The 21,211-nt window shown below is 41.5% G+C and overlaps 1 protein-coding gene and 1 pseudogene across 2 annotated transcripts in view; one reads left to right on the top strand and one right to left on the bottom strand.

The window, feature by feature from the left end:
* The window catches only part of SPTLC3 (serine palmitoyltransferase long chain base subunit 3), a 144,213-nt gene that overhangs the window by 32,776 nt on the left and 90,226 nt on the right, over positions 1-21,211 (bottom strand). For both annotated transcript variants that reach the window (XM_024559351.3, XM_045194877.2), the window contains exons 7-8: positions 18,383-18,488; positions 8,597-8,816 (exon numbers count right to left, since the gene is read on the bottom strand). In XM_024559351.3, coding sequence (XP_024415119.2) covers positions 8,597-8,816; positions 18,383-18,488 — 326 coding nt within the window. The remainder of the gene's footprint in view (positions 1-8,596; positions 8,817-18,382; positions 18,489-21,211) is intronic.
* On the top strand, positions 187-8,503 carry LOC112303609 (PRELI domain-containing protein 1, mitochondrial pseudogene; annotated as a pseudogene).

Genomic DNA, 21,211 nt, shown 5'->3' with positions numbered 1-21,211 from the left:
TAGGGAAAGTTCCAGGAAGAAAGTGAAATTGATTAAGTCTTGAAGAACAAAGACAAATATAGAGCAAAAGAAAACTTGGGTGGGAGGATGGAGTGAGTGGCAGAAGGGAGAGCTGGTTATGCCTTGGGCAATAGGAAACTACTGCAATTTTGTGCAACACTATTTGGAGTGCCAACTCACTACAGAATGCTGGTTTTCAGTGTCAGTGGGAGGAATGATTCTCCACCTGTGTGTCTGACTCCTGAAGCCAAATGTAAGGTCCCAGGTAAGCCTGCTGAGAGCATAAAGAAGCTCCAATAACCTGTCAGTCAGGAGGGCCTCAGAGCTGGCATCTGGAGGTGCTCAGCTCCAGCTGGGAATACCATCTATCTGCCCACCTGTACTGGCTCATTACCTGGGACCTTCAGGGTGTTCTGCAGAGAAGCTAAGGGGCTGATGATGGCTCTCTATATTAGCAGTGGGGTCTGTAAAGGATCTGCCACCTTTTTTTCTAGGACAACAAGACAGTTTAGAATCCCATTTAAGTGTCCTTTCCAATTATCTCCTCTTGTAGGTGAACTAGGATGCAGGGAGCTCTGCATTGGGCAGACCCATCTCTTCCTAACCCTCCCTTCATTGGCCACATCCATTCCTACCTCTGAGCCTGGGACTGTGCCCCACCCTCCACTTTTCTGTCTCTCTTGGGTTCTTGCTGGCATGGTTGTTCATAAGCATTTTAAATATTCATTGCTCACCTTCTTCAGTAAAGAGAGTTACCTGGCTTCGCAGCTGGTTGGTGACATGATGCCTCTACCTGACCCATGCAGGGAACTGGTAGCTCCATTTTGTCCTTCCTGCCTTCTTCACTATGTCTTTCATTCTAAATCCCATCTTCCATGCATCCTTCTTCCCTGAAATCCTTTCTCTCCTTTCTCCTTCATTTTAGATTCTTTCTTCATTCCTTTTTTGTTTCTTCCTATTTGCTTTTACTCAGATTCCCTCCCTCCTTCTTTCAATTTCAAATTCTCCAGTTAATATTTTTCTCTGTTTTTATTTCCTCCTTTCCTCATTTTTTTCTTCCCCTTTTTTCTCCCTACTCCTGACCCCCTACCTTCTCTCTCTGGGCTATGTTCTGGGTGTGGAAGTCCAAGAAGAGAAGAAGGATAGAAAAACTAGTTTTTGGCAGCTATTATCCACTTATATTAAAATTAAAATTCGATTCCTGTCTATTCTTTTGTTTGGTGAATCCTTTTTGTTTAGTGGGTTTTCACCATATTTGAAGAGTGTATGTCTGATGACCTCAGGCACTGGGCACAGGACATTTGGGACGTTCACTTTGGAGGATGGCAGGGTGGGGGTGCTGCTCAAAGACAGAGAGGCAGCCATTTTCGAGAGTAGCTTCAGCAGAGCTGTCCTTCACAGCTCTATGCCCAGTGCTCTCTTTGGGCAGTAGCAAGGGTTTTCTTTCTCTGTTAAGAGCTGGTACCACCCAGCACAATGCTGAGGAAGCCCACTAGGACACATGGGAGGGGCTTCTGTGGGACTGAGTCAGGAAAGGGCTGTTTCAGGGAGGTAGTCTGGCCTTGAAGAATGGGTAGGTTTGGATATACGCAGAAGAGGGGAAAGGCAAGGACGTGTGTTAAAACTAGGAATTGAGGCGTGGGTGGCTGGACAACTCCTGGCGGATGCTGCTGGCGAAGGGCAGGGCGGTGGTGACTGAGCTGCGTGCCTGGCGGGCGTGCGCCGAGCCCCGGCCTGGTCTGCGCCCAGGCTCTGCACCCCTGATGCTGAGCGGGTGTTGATCCCGCCCCGGCCAGGACGTTGGTGAAGTATTTCCTGGGCCAGAGCGTGCTCCGGAGTTCCTTGGACCAAGTGTTTGCTCCCTTCTGGCAGCAGTACCCAAATCCCTATAGCAAACATGTCTTGACAGAAGACACAGTGCACCGGGAGGTGACCCCTGACCAGAAGCTCCTGTCCCGGAGACTCCTGACCAAGAGCAACAGGATGCCCCGCTGGGCCGAGCATTTCCTGCCAATGCTGCTCACTCGGTGTACCTCCTGGAGGATTCCATTGTGGACCCACGGGACCAGACCATGACCACCTTCACCTGGCACATCAACCACTCCCGGCTGATGGTGGTGGAGGAGCGGTGTGTTTACTGTGTGAACTCTGATAACAGCGGCTGGACCGAAATCCCCTGGGAAGCTTGGGTCTCCTCCAGCTTTTTTGGCGTCTCCAGAGCTGTCCAGGAATTTGGTCTCGCCCGGTTCAAAAGCAACGTGACCAAGAGGATGAAGGGCTTTGAATACACTTTGGTCAAGCTGCAAGGTGAGGCCCCTTCCAAAACCCTGGTTGAGACAGCCAAGGAAGCGAAGGAGAAGGCAAAGGAGACGGCACTGGCAGCTACAGAGAAGGCCAAGGACCTTGCCAGCAAGGCGGCCACGAAGCAGCAGCAGCAGCAGCAGCAGCAGCAGCAGTTTGTGTAGCCAGCCTGGGCCCTTGACTGCGGCTCGCTGGGCCACCCGTCGCGCTCCTCCCTCTGCCCTCCCCCGCTGTGCTTTATTATTAAAGGTCAACTTCCAGCCTGATCTCCTGTCTGGGTGGTGGGTTGGGGGTGGTGTCTTTTTGGCATCTGCAGTGCACCAGACACGTTACCCACGTCTGGGCCGGCCTGCTGCCTACCGCATCAGCTAGCCATGGAGAGAGGGGCTGTGACTTGCCCAGGGCCACAGAGAGCGTGCAGGTGAGGAGTTAAATGCTAGACTGTAAGCTCCATGAGGGCAGGAACCTTCATGTTGTTCTCTGCTGTGTCCCAAGTATCTGGAAGAATGTCTAGTACATAACAGGCACTCAATAAATATTTGTTGAATAATCAAAAAAAAAAAAAACCCCAAAACAAACTAGGAATTGAGATGGCATCTTAAGCAGCCAACAATGAAGTCAATTAAGAGTAGAGAGAGATGCTAGTGCTTCCAAGAAAAAGTGATGAGGGGTTGTCTCCCTGAAGGGAAGTATGATCTTGGAGTTAAGGCACAGGCTCTGGATTGTTTGGGTTCAAACTCTGGCTCTGCCACTTACTGATAGTAACCATGGGCAATTTATTAAACCTCTTCGTGCCTTACTTTACTTCCTTGAAAAATGAGACAATGATAATCCTTACCTCAGAGTCATGAGGATTGAATGGGTTAATACATATATAGTACTTAGAATAGTATCTGGTATAATATACAGTGAATAACTGATGCTGTTGGCAGTTATCACTGGATTTTCAACCCAGAGATTCTTAGAACTGGGAGGAAGGGTGAAGGGAGGGGACCAAAATATAAAAACTCCACGAAGTCCCTTTATTCCAGCTCCCTCATTTTACAGAGGGTAATGTTCTAAGTTTATGTAACTACACATTGGACCCACACATCATACTAAAGATTTTCAGCTCAGTACTTCCTCCATCCTTATTTGAGTGAAAAGAAAGGAAAATGGAGGCTTTAAAGAAAGGTATACCCAAACCTGACAGATTGCTTGACTCTGAAGAGATGACATAGCTGATACAGTCACTGATAAATCTACAGCTGAAATTCATTGGTTGCTTGAGGCTCCATTTTAAGAACTTTATGTGTTAACTCCTTTTAGCTTCATAATAACTCTGTGAGGTAGGTACTATTTGTATCTCCATTTTATAGGTGGGATTGCTGAGTCATAGAAAGGATCAGAAAATTGTCCAACCAAATAGTGGTTGGATAACAAGGATATGGACCCAAAGAGCCTGGTTCAGGAGTCCGCACTCTTAACACCACAATTATTAATTCTTCAGACCAGAAGAGGGGGGACCAGGATGGCAAAGAGAAGACCACCTCCACTTCTACTTTTTCCTAATCCCCAGGGATTGTTTCTCTTTTTTAGGGGGAAGGACAGGAGAATTCCTTATATACTCAAGTATTTATACTACTAAGCCATAGATTGAATTGCATCAGTATCGAATGTTTCACGTCTATTAATCTTATATCTCCAAAGAGACTGAAATCTTGAGAGTAGGGAACAAAGTTATACACTTTTCTGAAAATGCACAGTGGTCTGTTAAATACTGATGCTCTAATACTGATGGAGACCAGGGGTGTTTTAAGGATTAAGGAGGGATAGTGAGGGTCCCTGAAGTATGTAGGGGGACACTAAGCAGCTTTCTTAGGGAAAAAAAAAGTAGCCTTGTGGCATCACTGACAAAGATCAGACAAGGAAACAAAACAAGGCTGCCTTTGATCCCTAAAGGGCTCTTCTCAATGTCCTCACCCCCCAATTTACCTTCAAAAATTGAGAAATTTCATAAAACCAAGGTCATGTGCATTCTTAGTTTGAATTAAATGCCTCACCGGTGCAATATCACTTCCTTTTAAAGTTAAGACTATCTTGCCCATAATCTTATTTCTTCTAGACTGAGTCCATTTTCTTTCAGAGTCTGAGTGTGTAGACATGGACTAATTTGCTTGTGTGGTTAGAAAAGTGGGGTTCTTTGAGTAACTTCTGCAGAGCATCAAGGAAAGCCTTGTTTTCTGCTTTTTTTTTTTTTTTTAATCCATTTTAGCATTCCCCCATTGGGTGCCATGAGCCATGAATTAGGAGTTGGCTTTGGTCTTTTGCAAGGCAAGTCTGGGTTGTGTCTTCCTTCAGGGTAGGTTAGAGGTCTTCTCACACTGAAGTTTCCATGTCCATTTGTATGTTCAAAACCCTGATTATTTTCTCTATCCATAGGCCTGGAGTTCAAGGACAAGGGTGGCTTTTCTGAGAAAATCAGACAGGAGACTCTTAGAATAAACATCTTGGCGTTCATTCCATGACCCCCATTTACTTCAAAGGGCTGTTAAATACAGCCAGGGCTGAGCATGCGGGGCAGAGCTGGCTTCTGCAAGGAGCCTGCCTTCGTCTGGCACACAGGCTTGTGGGGCTAATGCTTACGCCAAACTCCGCTGCTCTGTCCCACATCCCTCCTCCAGAATTCCAGCCCTGCAACCTATCAATCATGAGGGCTACCTTTGTCTTATTCATTTGTAAGTCTCTGGTCAGCCAGTGGAGACTGTGAAAGACGGTGAGCACTAGGCGTGCAAGAAAACTCAGGATCATACCTGAGAAAAACGTGGATCCCAAAACCGGGTTTGCAGTGTTGACCCATATCCTCAGCAACTGAATCAATAAAAATTAAAAAAAATAAAAATAAGAAAACTAGCCACATCATCTCAGGCATTCTTTAAAAAGCCATTCATGGCATGGAGCTCTGACAGGTGAAGATAATTACCTGACATTTTACCTCAAAAATCTTAAAAGAACAGAATGTTCCAAGTTGGGTTGCTCACAGATGATCTTACAGCCTCTCCAAACTCAAGGTTAGCAAAAGAGCAAAATCTTGCTGACCTTTGAGAGACTTTTTGGCAGTTTCCCTGAGGTGGGGAGTGAAGGTTGAGGTCAGGGCAGTAAACTCCAGTAAGCAGAGATGACTTTGTAGGACACTTTGTGATGGGAAGACTGAGGCCAAGATGAAATCTCTACTCTCTCTGCTAGTATTTTAGCACCAAATCATTTTTTTCTCCCTTTGTTTGTTTCCAAATACTTTTTCTTACATGATGTATCTGATTGCTAAGGTATGTAGTTCTCACCTTGACTAGCTCCACAAAGACTTCTAGAACCTTCTAGTAACTGTTAGTGAGAATATGTATAGTCCCCCTATAACTAAGCCTGACATTCACATTTAGAAAGAGAGGTAGGAACTAGTAAGCTATCTTTTTCTAGCTTTTTAGACCCAAGTATATTTTCAAATCTCCCAAGTTTTACTAAGAACCCAATGAACACAGTAAAATTTAAATTATTAGGGTTTCCGAAAAATGCAAAATCTTAATATGGTCATGTTAACATTTTTTTATGGTTAATTTTGTTGCTTTTTAACCTATTGGTTTAGAATCCTGTGTATTTTTGCAGTACCCATCAAATTGAGACATATTCTGAAAAATATCCAGGAAAATTTATATGGTGAAGATTTGAAAGCTGTAATCTACTTACATAGATAAGTAGCAAGATTTTTTCAAGCAAAAGCATTAGTATTTGTCCCACCCTATGTCCCATCAGTTAAAAAAGCAGTTTATTTATTTATTTTTATTTTTTTTAATTTTATTATTTTTTAAATTAATTAATTTATTTTTATTCAGTTACAATTGTCTGCATTTTCTCCCCTTCCCCACTAAAAAAGCAGTTTAAAACAAATACAAAGTGAAATTTCTTCACAAAGTTATTCAAAGTCTAGGGGATTAAACACTATGATTTAAATTGAAACTATACATAACTTAAAGTTAACATAATTAAAAAAAATTGAAGGTAAGAAAAGCTGATACAGAAGTTCCATGAACTTGGGCTCATTAGGCTGGAAGGAAACCACAGTTTATCTGGGTTTGTCACAGTCTGACCAAAAAATACCTTTCCAGACAGGTGTGTATCTGACTGATTTTGAAATCACCAGGGAATGACACATACATACACCTTCTCAAGTGACCGCCTATCTCCTGCTCACTCTTCATGTCTTGAAAACCTCCTTATGTTTTCTAGGTTTTGCATCTTGCTTTTTCAAGGCAGAAAGTCTGTACAGGCTAATGGATCTCTGCCAAACACTTCCTAATTCTTGCTGCCATCTAGTGGTAAACTCATAAACTGCAGGGCAACGTGAAGGAGAAGAGAGGTAGGGGAGGAGAACGGAGGGTGGGGGAGGAAGAGAGGGAGGAGGAGGCAGAGGAAGAGGAACGAAGCAGTCCTCTGTATCCAAGTATGCACAAAATGAGTATTTTAAAGAGCAAGAAAATAAACAGATCTGCATACATTTTCTGTCATCCTGATTAATGTAAATAATAATTTTCACAATTTGTCAGTATCTACCCCAGATGAATAGAAGTTACATGGACAAGAGCAAGTACACCTTTAAAATAGTCTACTGACTTTGGGGTGGAGAGTGTGAGAGAAAACTGTGAGCTGGTCCTTAGTTTGGGGTAATCATGAACTTTGTTTAAAGTGATATCAAATGAAGAAACTCTAAGGGGGAAAATGTGACAACTACCAAATTTGACAATATTTCAAGGATCTGCTTGCTTTAGTTTATTCAGGTGCCTTTAGTTCAGGAAACAGAGTTATGCCTGGTTAAAACTTTTCTAGCTCAGAAGTGCTGCTAAAGTAATCACAAAACCACAAGCTCACAAACTATTGTAGCCTAGAGAAGGGGACTCTTACGTCTGAGACCCTCGGATCCCATTGCCTTTTCATTCAAGGACGGAACATTTAACCTTTCACCAGATTTAGCTGAATCTCGTAAGATCCTGGGTATTCCCAATGTTTTTAGCACTACCCAGCTAATTCCCACAGGATGAAAGACAATGCTTTGCGCTTGGGAAAAAGTAGTGCTTATTAAAGGGTAAAGACCACTGAAAACTCTGAACATTTGAAGCATTTGTGCAACTCATGGCAGGGCAAGTGGCCACAATGAAACAGTTGTCTTAAATAACAGGGTTTCGATGACCACACCATTTCCAGCTGTCCTCCCTGGTTCGTCTAACTGGCTTACCAGGAGTCTGAACTCTTGATCCTGCTGGTCACAGTATGCAAGGAACTCGGAATTTTAGGTAAGCTGTTGATGTCACCTGCACGCACTAGTTTTGGGCTTCCTGTGCCTGCCTGGGCAGAGCCAACACCACTGTCACGCAGTCTCTTTGGGACAGGTGCAGGCCTGTGTGAGATAGCTATCAGGACGTGATAAAACTGCCACACAACGAAACGAGGCAGGCAACTGTCTCCTTTACCTCTCAAACCCAGGTTTTGAATAGTTCATTTTCTTTTCTGCTTCCCTCTTCTTTAAAATTTCTTTTAACATTTATTGGTTTATACTGGCAACCCCCTTAGTGATATTGGCATTAGAATGATCCTAGTAACACTCACTGAACAGTCTAATCTTATCAGATCAGAATTTTTAAGGCATGTAGATACTAGAGGATGACAAATTTGATCCATGAATTATCCAAAACTGTGAGAGATAATTATTTTGCATAGAAAATCCCTTAAAAGGATGTTTCTAATCTTGCGACTACTATTTTGATCAACACTCTTAAAGCCCACGTTGAGCACAGGATTCACCTCTTGAATATCTGATCTTTGCTCGCACTGTTGCTTCGTATTTTCATACCACGAAAACCACACTGCTTACAGTTTTGTAACATGTCCTTATCATTTCTGTGGTTTGGTATACAGAAATATAATCCCCCATCATTGGCCTACAGAGCTGATATTCATTCTAAGACTTCTTCCACACTGCCTGCAGGGTTCATCATCCCTCTCCTTTGTGCTATCTTTGCCTGCGTATACCTCTAGTGTTGCAATTTTATAATAATGTGATTACTCGTCACATGGTCCTCTGCGTTGTCAGAGAATGAGCTCGTTGACATTCTGGGGGCTACTTGGCTGTGAACCGTTGTCATGAGGCTGCAGTGATCAAATGAAGTGCGATGTACTGAACTGAAGCTCTCATGGAACCCAGTTAAGCCCTTCAGAATGTCCCCAGGTTGTTCAAGTTTTAAATAGACACAAGGAGCCCCTCTCTTACCTTCCTTCCAGCTATGTAACCTCCCGAGGCTCCAAAGCTTTTGGTGAATGTGCCCATAAACACATCGACATCTCCAGGGTCCATTCCAAAGAATTCCACTACACCCCGGCCAGTTGGACCCACAGACCCAATACTGTGAGCTTCATCTATGTAGAGGTAAGCCTTGTATTTCTTCTTTAGAGCCACGATCTGGGGCAGATGCACAATGGAACCTTCCATGCTAGGGCATAAGGAGAAATGTTTGTCACTAGTGTGTACCCTCCTAGGAGGCTCTGTGTTAATCTCCCTTCCAATATCTTGCAGACAGCCTGCCCTGACGGCAGTTGGGGATGACAGAGATGTGCCACTCTTTTCTTCTTAAGGGATATTTTTTTTTTTTGGCTGAGACAACCTTCTCAATCTGACAAAGCTAATCTGGCAGTACTTTATGGGAAAAGAATAAGTTACATTTAGTAGGTTTAAGTGCTTTTAGTTGTAGCTAATTCCCAAGTAAACAATTAGCTGACAGCATTGTTGATCAATTTATTTTAAAGATGACAAGTTTAATTAGACTGACAACTATGGATTTTGGGTAGTTTGCTAGTTTTAATTAAATTGCTTCATGTCATCCATCCTTATCAGCCTGTCACTCTCTCTTTGGCCAGTTCCGGCCCTGTCTGACCTGAACTCAGTGCTTAAACTGCTGAAGATTGAAAAAAGGAATTAAAAACACACAAAATAACTTTATTTTAGGACACATAGTATTGAATAGAGCACAGTAGAAAGTTCTTAGGATCTGTTATTCAATACAGTCATCCCCACTCATCTTTGGGGACTATGTTCTAAGACCCCCAGTGGATGCCTGAAACTAAGGATAGTCCAAACCCTATATATACTGTACCTGTTTTTCTCTATGCATACACATCTGTAGTAAAGTTTAATTTATAAATTAGCATAGTAATAGATTGACAACAATAATGCAATAAAGTACAGTTGTAACAATATACTGTAATAAATGTTATGTGAACATGGTCTTTCTTTCTCTCTCTCTCTGATAACTGACCGGACCTGATAACTGAGATGACTGCTGAGGGACTAATGGTTCAGGGAGTGTATACAGTGTGGATACTTGGGACAAAGGGATAATTCATGTCCTGGATGGAATGGTGAAATTTCATCTTGCTACCCAGAATGGTACGCACTTTAAAACTTATGAATTGTTTATTTCTGGCACTTTCAATTTAATATTTCTGGACTGTGGTTTACCACAGGTAACTGAAATGGCATAAAGGAAAACTGCAGATGTGGGAGACCTCTGTACTCGCTGGAAGCCAAGGGTTCATGTGAGGCACCTGGTAGTGTCCCCTCTTTCTGTTCCTTCAGGGCAATGGTTGTCAGTCCTGAGTGAACATCAGAATCCCCTGAATGGTTTACTAGAGCACAGATGGCTGGGCCCCTGCCCCAAAGTTTCTAGTTTAGTAGGTCTGGGCTGGGCTGAGAACATGCACTTCTCCCAAGCTCCTGGGACATGCCCATGTTGCTGGTTGGGGACAACAGTTAAGAACCACTGCTGCAGATAAACTGTTTTGTTTCAGACCTAAGTGCTTACTTTTCCAAGGTATTATAAATTGCAAAACACCTCAAGTCCTCCAGTAATGAGAAAAAATGAAATAAATAAATAAATAAGCAAAATTATAATTTATATCTCCATGGCAACTCTGAAACTCAATGACTTCAATCAGTTCTCAGAACGCTTGGTAAGCTGTGTGTGCATCGCACACAGTTTTGACTCCACTGACAAGCAAGTCCTATGAGAACACAGACTCGCACCCTCACCCCACAAAGGAGTTTGTCAAACAATTCAAGCAACCCGTCAATTTAGTTGAAGAACTAATCAACTGATGCAAACAGAGTTGAACTTTTCCTTTCTTCCTAATTAGTTTATTTATTAAAGTTAATACATTTAGAAAAATAAACCTAAGTGTTAGGTCAATTCAATCAAAACATTCCAGTTGGTTGTACAATCACCTAGACCGATGGTGTTGGTTTGGAGGGAGTGTGATGATTATGGGCAGCATGTGTATGTGTGTTTAAAGGACTTTGTTTTTTAGAGCAGTTTTAAGTTCACAGCAAAACTGAGAGGAAAGTAGAGAGATTTCCCACATGCTTCATGCCTCACACGTCTGCATAAACTGCCATCATAATCAGCATCCTCCACCAGAGCGGCACATTTGATGCAGTTGATGGACCCACATTGACACATCATCACCTGAAGTCCGTAATTTACATTAGGGTTTACTCTTGGTGTTGTACATTCTCTGGTTTTGGACAAATATATATATAATGACATGCATCACACATATCCATCATACCGCCTATGTTCACTGCCCTAAACATCCACTGTGCTCTGCTTATTGTTCCTTGCCCCCACCCAACCCCTGGCAACCACTGATCTTTTTATTGTTTCCATAGTTTGGTCTTTTCTGGAATGTCAGTAGTTAAAATCATACACTATGTAGCCTTTCTAAATTAGCTGCTTTCATTACTAAAGTGCATTTAGTTTTTTTCTGTGTCTTTTCATGGCTTGATAGCTCATTTCTTTTTAGTGCTGAATAATATTCCACTTTTGGATGTGCCACAGTTTATCCATTCACTGACTGAAAGCTTGCTTCCAAGTTTTGACAATTATGAATAAAGATGCTATAAAGATTTATGTGGATGGTTTTGTGTGGTCACATCTTTTCCACTTATTTAGGTAAATAACAAGGAATGTGATTGCTAGATTGTAGATAAGAACATGTTTCATTTTGTAAGAAATTACCAAACTGTCTCCCAAAGCGGCTGTACCATTTTGCATTCCCACAATCAATGAGTGAGAGTTTCTATTGTGACACATCCTCGCCAACATTTATTGTTTTCAGTGGTCCAGATTTTGGCCGTTCTAATAGATATGTAGTGGTACTGCATTGTTATCTTAGTTTGCCTTTTTCTGATGTTATATGATGTGGAGCATCTTTTCACATGCATATTTCCATCTGTATATCTCTGTATTTCTTCTTTGCTGAGTTATCCATTAAGGTCTTTGGTCAATTTTTAAAAATTAATTGATTTGAGAGAGAGAGAAATTGATTTGTTGTTCCACTTATCTGCGCACTTACTGGTTGCTTCTTGTATGTGCCCTGACTGGGGACTGAACCCTCAACCTTGGTGTATCAAGACAATGCACTAACCAACTGACCTACCCAGCCAGGGCTTTGGCTCACTTTTTAATCAGGTTGTTTGTTTGTTTATTATTGAATTTTAAGAGTTCTTTTATATTTTAGATAACAGTCCTCTATCAGATGTATCTTTTGCAAATATCTTTTCTCCATCTGTGGCTTGTCTTCTAATTCTCTTGACATTGTCTTTGCAAAGCCAGAGCATTTTACTCATCTATTTATTATTATTTTTATTGTTTAAGCTCTTAATTTTAATGAAGTCCAGCTTATTGCATTTGTGCTGTACACAAGGTTGTTCTGAATGACTGTTTTTAGATGTCAATGAAATGAAGACCAAACAGAGCCAACTTCTCTTAAGTTTGTGAGTTAATTCCAACATTTTCTTAGATAAATTGCTTGCTAAAGTTGTTTCCATTGAGGAGGAGGTGGTACAGCCATCTAATTACCTAAGCTCAGATTGCAGCCATACCACTTACTAATGGGGGTGTGAGTAGCTTACATGATTCTGGCCTCAGTTTTCTCGTATATAAAATAAGCATGATGACGAGACCCTCCTTAGAATGTCTTTATAAGAATGACTAAAAATAATGCTGATAAAGTGTCTCACACATAAATGAGCGCTCATGGGGGTGTTGCTGTTCTTGGGAGAAAGTGGTTGCAATGAGGCCTAACTTGGGAGGTGAGAGCCCTTGACAACGCTCTGTGTTGCATCTTCTAGGAAAGAAGCATATGGGTGTCACATATAATAAATGGCTTGATGCCCTCAAAATTCTAGAATTTTCTTCTCATCTTTAAAATGTTTTAAGTTGGTAACACAAATATACTAAAAACATAACATGTCACAAATAACCATTCTTTGTTCTGGAACTGAATTTGGCAGGAGCCAGAGTTAATGTTGAACAATTTGCAGACACTCAGAGAAGCTAATTAGCCATCCGTCACTGGGGCTGCTTTAGCTGATGTTAGGAGTCTGCCCACCTGGTTTATATTTCTCCCTGTAAGATTAATGACTCTACAATACTGCTGATTTCTGGAGTTAATGCAGGGCACACATGAGTCTAGGGAGAACTCAGCATTTATAAAGAGTTATATTCACTTGCACTAAGTCTTCAATTTCTTATTGTGACCTAATTTGAATTGAACCTTTCCCTATAACGGGATATTGAGTTTGGTGCATGCATGAAGACTATCTATGCTATTCCTGTGAATATCTGTCAAAAACAATATAGAAAACAAGGAAAGTGTTTAATTCTTTCTTTCAGAATGGAAAGTCGTGATTTCTTTTGACTTCAATAGAAGAAAATCAACTAAAATACAACTGCAGGTACAGATAATGCCACTAGTTAATTTGAAGCCCTGTACAGGGGTCTGAATTATTCTTAAACCAGTGAGCCAGTGAATAATTTCTTTATGTCTTTTCTATTACATAATGTATTAGCTAAGCAACAAGACTCCCTTTTGAAATCTCCTTCTTACCACCGTCTCCTCCACATATAAACCATATTATCCACTAGCAGGATTGAATTAAACCAGTGGCTTGCCAACTTACATGGTGGAAAAATCTCCTTGGTGGGCCCAAAGTATAACCCAAGGGAAGAAAAAAAGGTGGAAAGAGAGAACAAAAAGAGCTAAGACTAATTAATAATAGAGTTACTAGTGTTTTCTTTGTCTTTATTTGTTTAAATGCTAAAGGTATAGGTTAGAGATTGATTACCACTGAAGTTTTCAATGCATAAACCCACACTATTTTGAGGAGGAGAATGGCTTATATTCCTAGAGAAAATGGCATTCAGAGACTTCAGAATTTGCCATTTAATATATATATATATTTCAAAAAGAAATATATATATATATTGTATATATATATATATTTCTTTTTGAAGGGCTGGATGTTATTTCTTGGTTAATTTTATTTTAAAAGTTTGTGCCCCAGCTATGCTAGTTTATATTTCATGTTATCTGGGACCCCTCTCTCCTTCTTTAGTATATTTTTAAATAATTTTGAGATTTCTCAACCACAATGAGTCAAAAACTAGACTTCCCAGAGACACAAAATTAGACAAGTGTGATTTCAAAGCAATACTTAAAGGAAAATACACGTCAGAACATTAAAATGTTGCTATTGTACTTTTAAACCAAAAATCACGGAGTCATGGAACTTTAAGCTTCAAGTTTCAATCTTCCTATTTTACAGATAAAGAAACTAAGCCCTAGTTAGGCTAATGCTGAGAGTGAAATGGATGACCTTGCAGTTCCCATGTTTACTTCATTAGATGTGGACACATTAGCTGACTCTCCTGTTTATATTGGGCCTCTGTCTCAACAGGGCCACCTGGTATGAATGCCAGCTCTGTTTCATCTCAGTTATCTGCCTTGAGGCAAGCTACCCAGGCCTCAGATCCTCAATATCTTCATCCTTACAAAAACCTCAAGAGACCTGGAGAAGCTTACCCAAGATGGCACATGTGAAATGTTTAGCAAGGAAATCAATGTGATTTCTTTCTTCTGACATCCCTCCTTGAGGTGGGTGAAGAGCAAATGAAGCCACTTGGCTACATGGATGGTTTATTTTCCAAGTTGCAACTTTCTCATCTGAAAATAAATTTAATGACATTGGTTGCAGGCGTACTATGGGCGGGAGTTCAGCAAGCACTGGCTTATATGACCTCATTTACTTAGAAAAGAATGTTACAAAGGGCGGCAGCTGTAGGCAGCAGCAACAAGATTTGAATCCAGATCTCAGGCCTCCCTTCAAATCCTGGCTGTTCTGCAGTTTATATGTAAATAGTAATACATAGATTATTTATAGATGTCACATTACTATTATTTTTGTTGTAATTATTATTATCTAACTGCTTTTGTGGCACTTACTGACTTCTTGGCCTTGGTATTTAGCCTTTTCTACATTGATACCTGCCTGAAACTTTCTAATTTGGTTGACTGTTCTCTGGAGTTATAAAAACATTGATTTATGTGAGCTCTCTGTGGTGGGATAATGTTGCCCATGGTGGGAAACCACAAGCAAGAGATGAAAGAAACCTGGGAGTGAAAGTTCAATGGAGGCTTTGTGTAGATATCAACAAAGTAGGGGTCCATATTACATCTCTAAAAAGTAGAAATGAATTAAGCTATTGATTTTACATTCTTAACCCTGGCCCTTTGGAAAATCTTGTGGGAAATAATTTCATTTTCTGGTGACAGCATCAAATGAGAACATCCATGTTCCAAAACTCTATTCTAGGCTAGCCGTATTTTACAGTTGGGGAAACTAAAGCTCTAGGAGGTACTGAGGCCTAAAACATGCTCTGTCTCCTGTTTATGAATGAAGCCTTTTAGTCAGTCTCATTTAAAGACAAGATTCCTGTGTAGGAGAGAGAAAAGGAACTTCTCTGTGGTGGCACATCATGGGAAGTGGACACTTCACTCTGCATACCTGCCAGGTTAATTGAGCCATTGGGGTAGACCCCACCAAAGATGGCTGCCTGCAAGTCTTCCCATCCCTGTACACTAAGCCAGTTTTCCCATCAGAAGGTGGGTTCTATTTCCCCTCCTTTTGAATATGGGCTGGCCTTGTAATGTGCTTTGACAAACAGAATGTGGCAGAAGTGGTACTGCACCAGTTCTGGGCTCGGCCCTTGCAAGGCTGTCAGCTTCTGCTTTCTTTCTCTTGGAATCAGCTGCCATGTTGTAAGGAAGCTCTGGTTGAATGGGACAAGATTACATATAGAGAAAGCACCCTAGTGCAGAGGAGAGAACAAAGCACTTCAGTCAACAACCAGTGCCAAGAGCCCAAATGAGTGAGTGAGGTCATTTTGGATGTTCCAGCCATACTGAACTCCCAGCATAATACAACCCCATGAACGATCCCTAACCAACGCAATGTGGAGCAGAAGAACTGCCCAGGTGGTCCAGACAGCCCACAGTAACGTGGGAAATAACAACTCATCACTGCTGTGTGAGCCATTATATTGTGCGGTGGTCTACGAGGGGGGACCTCAAAACATCAGAATTTATTTACAAAAGTTCTGTGTTTATTCTTACATGTTTAAACTCCAATCACCTTCAAAATGCCCTCCATTTGATGCAATATACCTATTGAGATGTTTTTCCACTGCTCAGAACAGTTTTTGAACTCACTGATTTTGATGCCTTTTAGTGTTCCTGCCATTTTTTGTTTCACCTCTTCCAAATTGGCAAAACGTTTCCCTTTGAGCATTTTTTTCATCTGAGGAAACAACAAAAAGTTGCTCTGGGAGAGATCAGGTGAACAGGGAGGGTGGGGCAGGAGGGTCATGTCGTTTTGGGTCAAAAACTGCTTAACACTCAGTGTGGTGTGGGCAGGTGTGCTCATAAATCACACATCATGAAATGGGTAAATGCACTGAAAGAGTCCTCAAAAAAAAATCACTGAAGTTGAAAACTGCCTCTAATAACAATGCCAGCTGGTACACTGATACAGACGGCTCCCTAGAACACTCACCTGGTAGGGGAGCGTGTACTACAAGGGACCCACCCTCCAGAAGATAATTCTGTTTTCATATTATGCAGTGATAGATAACAGAACAGTCATCATTACTAGTGAAGCCTGAGTTGTGGTTTGGTGCCATGCTGGCCTAGAGCCAGAAGTCCACACCCAGCTCCCCTGTCCTCCTGAGATCATGCTAGGACGCAGGTCCTGTGTAGCCATCAACAATCCCTGCTGCTGGAGGGGTTCTTTTATTACTGATGGGAATATTTGAGAGTAAAACGCTGGTGGCCCACTTAATTTCATCCATGATCAATGTGCTTACAGTGCAATTTTCCTTTAGTGGAATCAAGTTCTATTTATTTTCAGTTGGATTTTGTTTACTCTGGTTAATGGAGATGCCCTGTCTGCTCTCCCTCAGCTGGTATGTCCTTCTGCTATTCCAGGGCTGAGTAACAGGTGTTTAGATAAGGGCTCCCCTCCCAGACTGGCAGCTGTTGCAAATCACACAGGAAGAAATATTTATGCCTGTGGCATGATAGCCTAGAGACAATATGCAATTATTTCCTAAAAGTAGCAAGTTCAGGGCCAGTGAATAGTTCAAATATTCTATAGCAAGGTTTTCCAACCTCAGCCTTGTTGACAATTGAACTGGATAATTCTTTGTTGTAGGGGACTGTTCTGTGCATTGTAAGATGTTTAGCAGCACCCCTGGCCTTTTCCCACTAGATGCCAGTTTGTTCTGCAGTTGTGACAACTGAAAATAGCCAAATGTGCCTCAGATTGGGGTGAATTTTGGGTAAGAAATTACCCTGGTTGAGAACGCTGCTCTAGGGTGATCCCAGAGATCTCATAAACAGGATACACTTGTGGGATGACTGAGGAGTTCCCGATAGGTGATGCAGGGGTGGCCTACTAGAAATTGAAATGCCAGCTTTGCAACCCCACAGGAGCACTTGGAACATGCAGAACACCAACCATTGGGGCAGTAAGTACTAGAGAAAAGGAATAAAGTGATGCTAGGATGACGATGATGCTGATGATGATCATTTTAAATTTGGGAGAAAACACTTCTTTTTTTCCAAAATGGATAGACACACATTTCACGTGCTGCTTATTATTCAATTAAGGGAAACAGTGTGCACTCTGGGACCAATTGGATTAGTTGGCTGAAAGAAATGCTACTTCTGTTCTCAAGTCTCCTTTGTGGACACACTCCTCTTTGTTGGGAAGTTAAGCCCTCATTCTCTTCTTTTCATATTTTTCACTTTTCTATAATTATCTCATAGGAAACATCTTCCTCAATTCCCCTAATATTAGAACTGTTTGAGAACTGATTTAGGGGTGAGTAACTCTGAGATACTGTTTCTTGACTCTAGGACTAAAGTATTAACAGAAGGAGAGCTTGGAGGACATTTCCATTTCGGTAATAATAATCAATTCAGACAGGGAATGAGGCAAACTCAGTCACAAGCTGCAATATAGAAGTATAGCTCTGGATAGCTTTAATGGGTGTTTTGTCTGCTCAGCTCAAAAAGGGTAGGAAAACTTAGGCTACAGCATACCTTCAGATGCTAAGACTGTTCCCTCCCTCTCCCTCCCCCAGTTCTGTATGGAGAATTGCACTCCGAGTTGAGAAAAATGAGCAGGCCTTTGATGTTTTGATGCCAACTACCAACTACTGGCCATGTTCAGCAAGCAACTGGAGCTGCAGTACACTATCCAGTTAGAAACATCCAGGTTCCCATGAGCAACATTTGCGAGAGTTTTAAAGGCAAGGGACATTCTGATGTTGAATCACCCAGCCCCCAAAGGCCTTTGAAACCATGGGACAGCCAAAGGTAGAGGAAAAAGTCAATGCAAGTCAGAAATGTCCTCTGAGGATATTTCCAAAGAAGACTTCACAAGCATGCCAACCTCCAAGGTGCTCCAACATGTGTATAGTCATGAAAAAGAGAGGTGACCCAAGGCCTGCCAGGTCACACGAGTAGCTCTAGCTCAGATCCCTCCATAATATCTGTATTTAGCCCGTTTTTCTCTTTAGCTAGGAGAGTTCAGCCTTTTCCCATTTGTCAGCTTGCTGTGGGCTTCAGAGTAATCAAATGTCTCCGGTTATTTACATACCTGTAGACGCCTTCCACCAGGATGAGAATCTTTTTCCAAGCTCTGCGGGTTCGAGGCTGGCCGTAGATTATAGCATCTCTCAGGAGCTTCTCTAGGCTTTGCATGTCTTTAAATAATACAAAAACAAAAAACAAATCCCTGAGTCATGAGAGGGTTTTTCTTCCTCCTCTATTATCCTTTTAGGCGAGGCACCAGACTTTTAGGGTCAGGCTGAGACCTGAACTTTTAAATCAGAGAACACTTGGGTGGGGGTACAGGGATCCCTTTTTCAGTAAAATTGAACTCTGACAAGGTGACTAATTGGGTTTCTGTAACAGACAGAATAAACCTCCGCTGGAGGCACACGGCTTCATAGGCTCTTAAAAGGCTCTCCTTTCCTGCCTTAGGAGAGACTGAAATTCTACATTAAATATCTCTTAGGCAAAAGCTTTCCTGCCAGGTTAACATGAACCGTGAAAGGTAAAATTAACTAACACTAGTTTTTAAGACAGGAGCATGTTAGTGTCTAGCTGAGTTTGCATGGAGTGGCAGCATTGCTGGTAGCCCTCTCACTTCCTATACTTTGGGACTTTTACTTTTGGAATCTCCCAACTTCAGAGCCATCAACACTTAAGGGCCGTGGGACAACTTTGCAAAATATTTGGAGACTTCTGGACACATTAATAATAGCTTAGAATTATCGAGTCCTATCTGCATTCCTTCTAAGCACATTTTTGCAATAACTCACTGACTCCCCTCAATGACGCTAATGAGGAGGTATCTGCATTTTATGGTTCAGGAAACTGAGGCCCAGAGAGGTCTGGCAGATTGCCTGAGGTCTGTGATCGGAAACAGCAGAGAGTCAGGATTTGAACCCATGCAGTCTACCATGACTCACATTTGTGACCACCACCTTTTCTGTGAGAGCCACTGACTCTTCTTATTCTCCACAGTGATGTAGAATGAGGAAGAATGCATGTCTGCTGGATTTTTCTTGTTAACTTTTGATGTCAAATATAATGAATAGTGACTTTTCGTTTATCTGTAGTCAGATGTAGATGACTGGGCTTTGAATGGGAGAGATTTGTCTACCAACCCAGCTGTGTGTGTATGTTTTACCTGCAAAGCCTGCATGTTTTTCTACTCATATTTCTACTGTATTTCTTTGTACCTCCCCAAGCTTTCCCTCTTTTAGAATCTAAGACTAAAGTCTTTTAGACCTAGAATCCAATCTTAATTGGAAAAGATAGAGATGCTACCGAACTGCTGACTTGACTATTATATAACGGTCATTGGGCATCAGAGATCCCATTCAAAATGCTCGCGAAGAGAAACATAGCAAAGCTAAGTCTAAAACAGCACAGTCAATATTGGTCTGAGCCACTGCGCACATGCTCTCATGAGGCAGGTATTCATAGATTCATCACTGGTCTAAGCTCGTTAGCTGAGGTTGTAGGTCTCAGTGGAAAGCCCTTCAACTTTGTCTGAGGGTTACCCCCACAGCTAGGTGAGTGCCTCAGTGGGTGCATTTACTTTTCCACACTGCCATCCTGCTACCCCCAATGAGGCCACAAGTATTTCTTTGAACTAAAATTATAGAGGTATCAGTGGCATTTTTTAATTAATCAAGTAAAGTTGAGCTAACCACATTCACAATGGCACACAATTTAAAACTTATGAGTTGTTTATTTTTAGAGTTTTCTATTTAATATTTCAGATCATTGTCCGAGGGTAACTGAACCTGTGGAAGTGAAACCGGCTAATGGGGGGCTGTTGGAGTTACCTAATGCAGTCTCCAAGGCCCTTCCTGACCTAGCCTGTGTCTGCCTCTCAGCGTTTTCCAACACACAGCCTCCCAACTCTCCTTTACGCGTTTGCCCTCGTCTGTCTGGAGAATTCTCACTCATCACTCAAGCATCAACTCAAACCCTACTGGCTGACAATACAGATTTTCTTTCTTCTTAGTGTCCCCGATGACTCATCTATTCTTTTGTAAAGGCACTAATCATGTTTCTCATTATTCGATTTCATGTCTCTCTTCCATGAATGTCAGGGACATTATTTTATTCATCCTTACAGTCCTAGTCCTAGTGCATAGTATTAGTACATGAAATAGAATGTAGACCAAGAAACAGGAAAGAGAATGATACTTGGTAACTAACTATGAATTAATAGAAAAGCCTCATGCCTGCCATAATATTTCTTTACTTAACTGTGTTTTTGCTTTTGCTTTGAAGTCTGTCTTCACAGATGTAGTGTGTTTTACTGACACTATATCATTAACCACTAGATGGCAGTCAAGGAAACGAAAAGTAGCTTTCTTATTTTGAGAATTTCAGGGGTAATAAATCTCCTGCATTGACATCTTGTTTTCACGTTTGCTTCAGGCTGGGCTCCAAAGATACTGAAGGAACCTGTGTAATTGGGGGACCCAGCTCCCTTTTCCATAATCTACCACAAGCCTGTTAGTCTGCGAATGGAATAAAGAGATGATGAATACAAGTATTCCTGGTTAGTGCTTTTTCTTCTGGGACTTGGAATTTTTAAGGTTTGTATAGAAATGGCGCATGATAAGTGTAGTTCTAATGCCAAAGTAAAGAAAAAATACCCAAGTGAACAAAATTAGTGGTAATTTAAGGTTGATATTTTAAGATTTTGAAAAATCTGTGTATGAAAAGATTATTGTATTGTTTATGCAATCAAAAAGATCATAAGCACACTACAGACTTAGTCCAGGATTAAATTTAAAATGAACACCACTAAAAAGAAGAGAAATCTCTCTCTGCTTTTTAAAGAACAAGCAGGACCTGAAAACAAGCCTTTAAATGGCCGTGATGTGATTTATGCATT

This window comes from Desmodus rotundus, chromosome 6, assembly GCF_022682495.2.
Source record: "Desmodus rotundus isolate HL8 chromosome 6, HLdesRot8A.1, whole genome shotgun sequence".
Taxonomy (NCBI): domain Eukaryota; kingdom Metazoa; phylum Chordata; class Mammalia; order Chiroptera; family Phyllostomidae; genus Desmodus; species Desmodus rotundus.
Note: the sequence above shows the minus strand (reverse complement) of the source record. Positions and strands in the feature narration are given on the sequence as shown.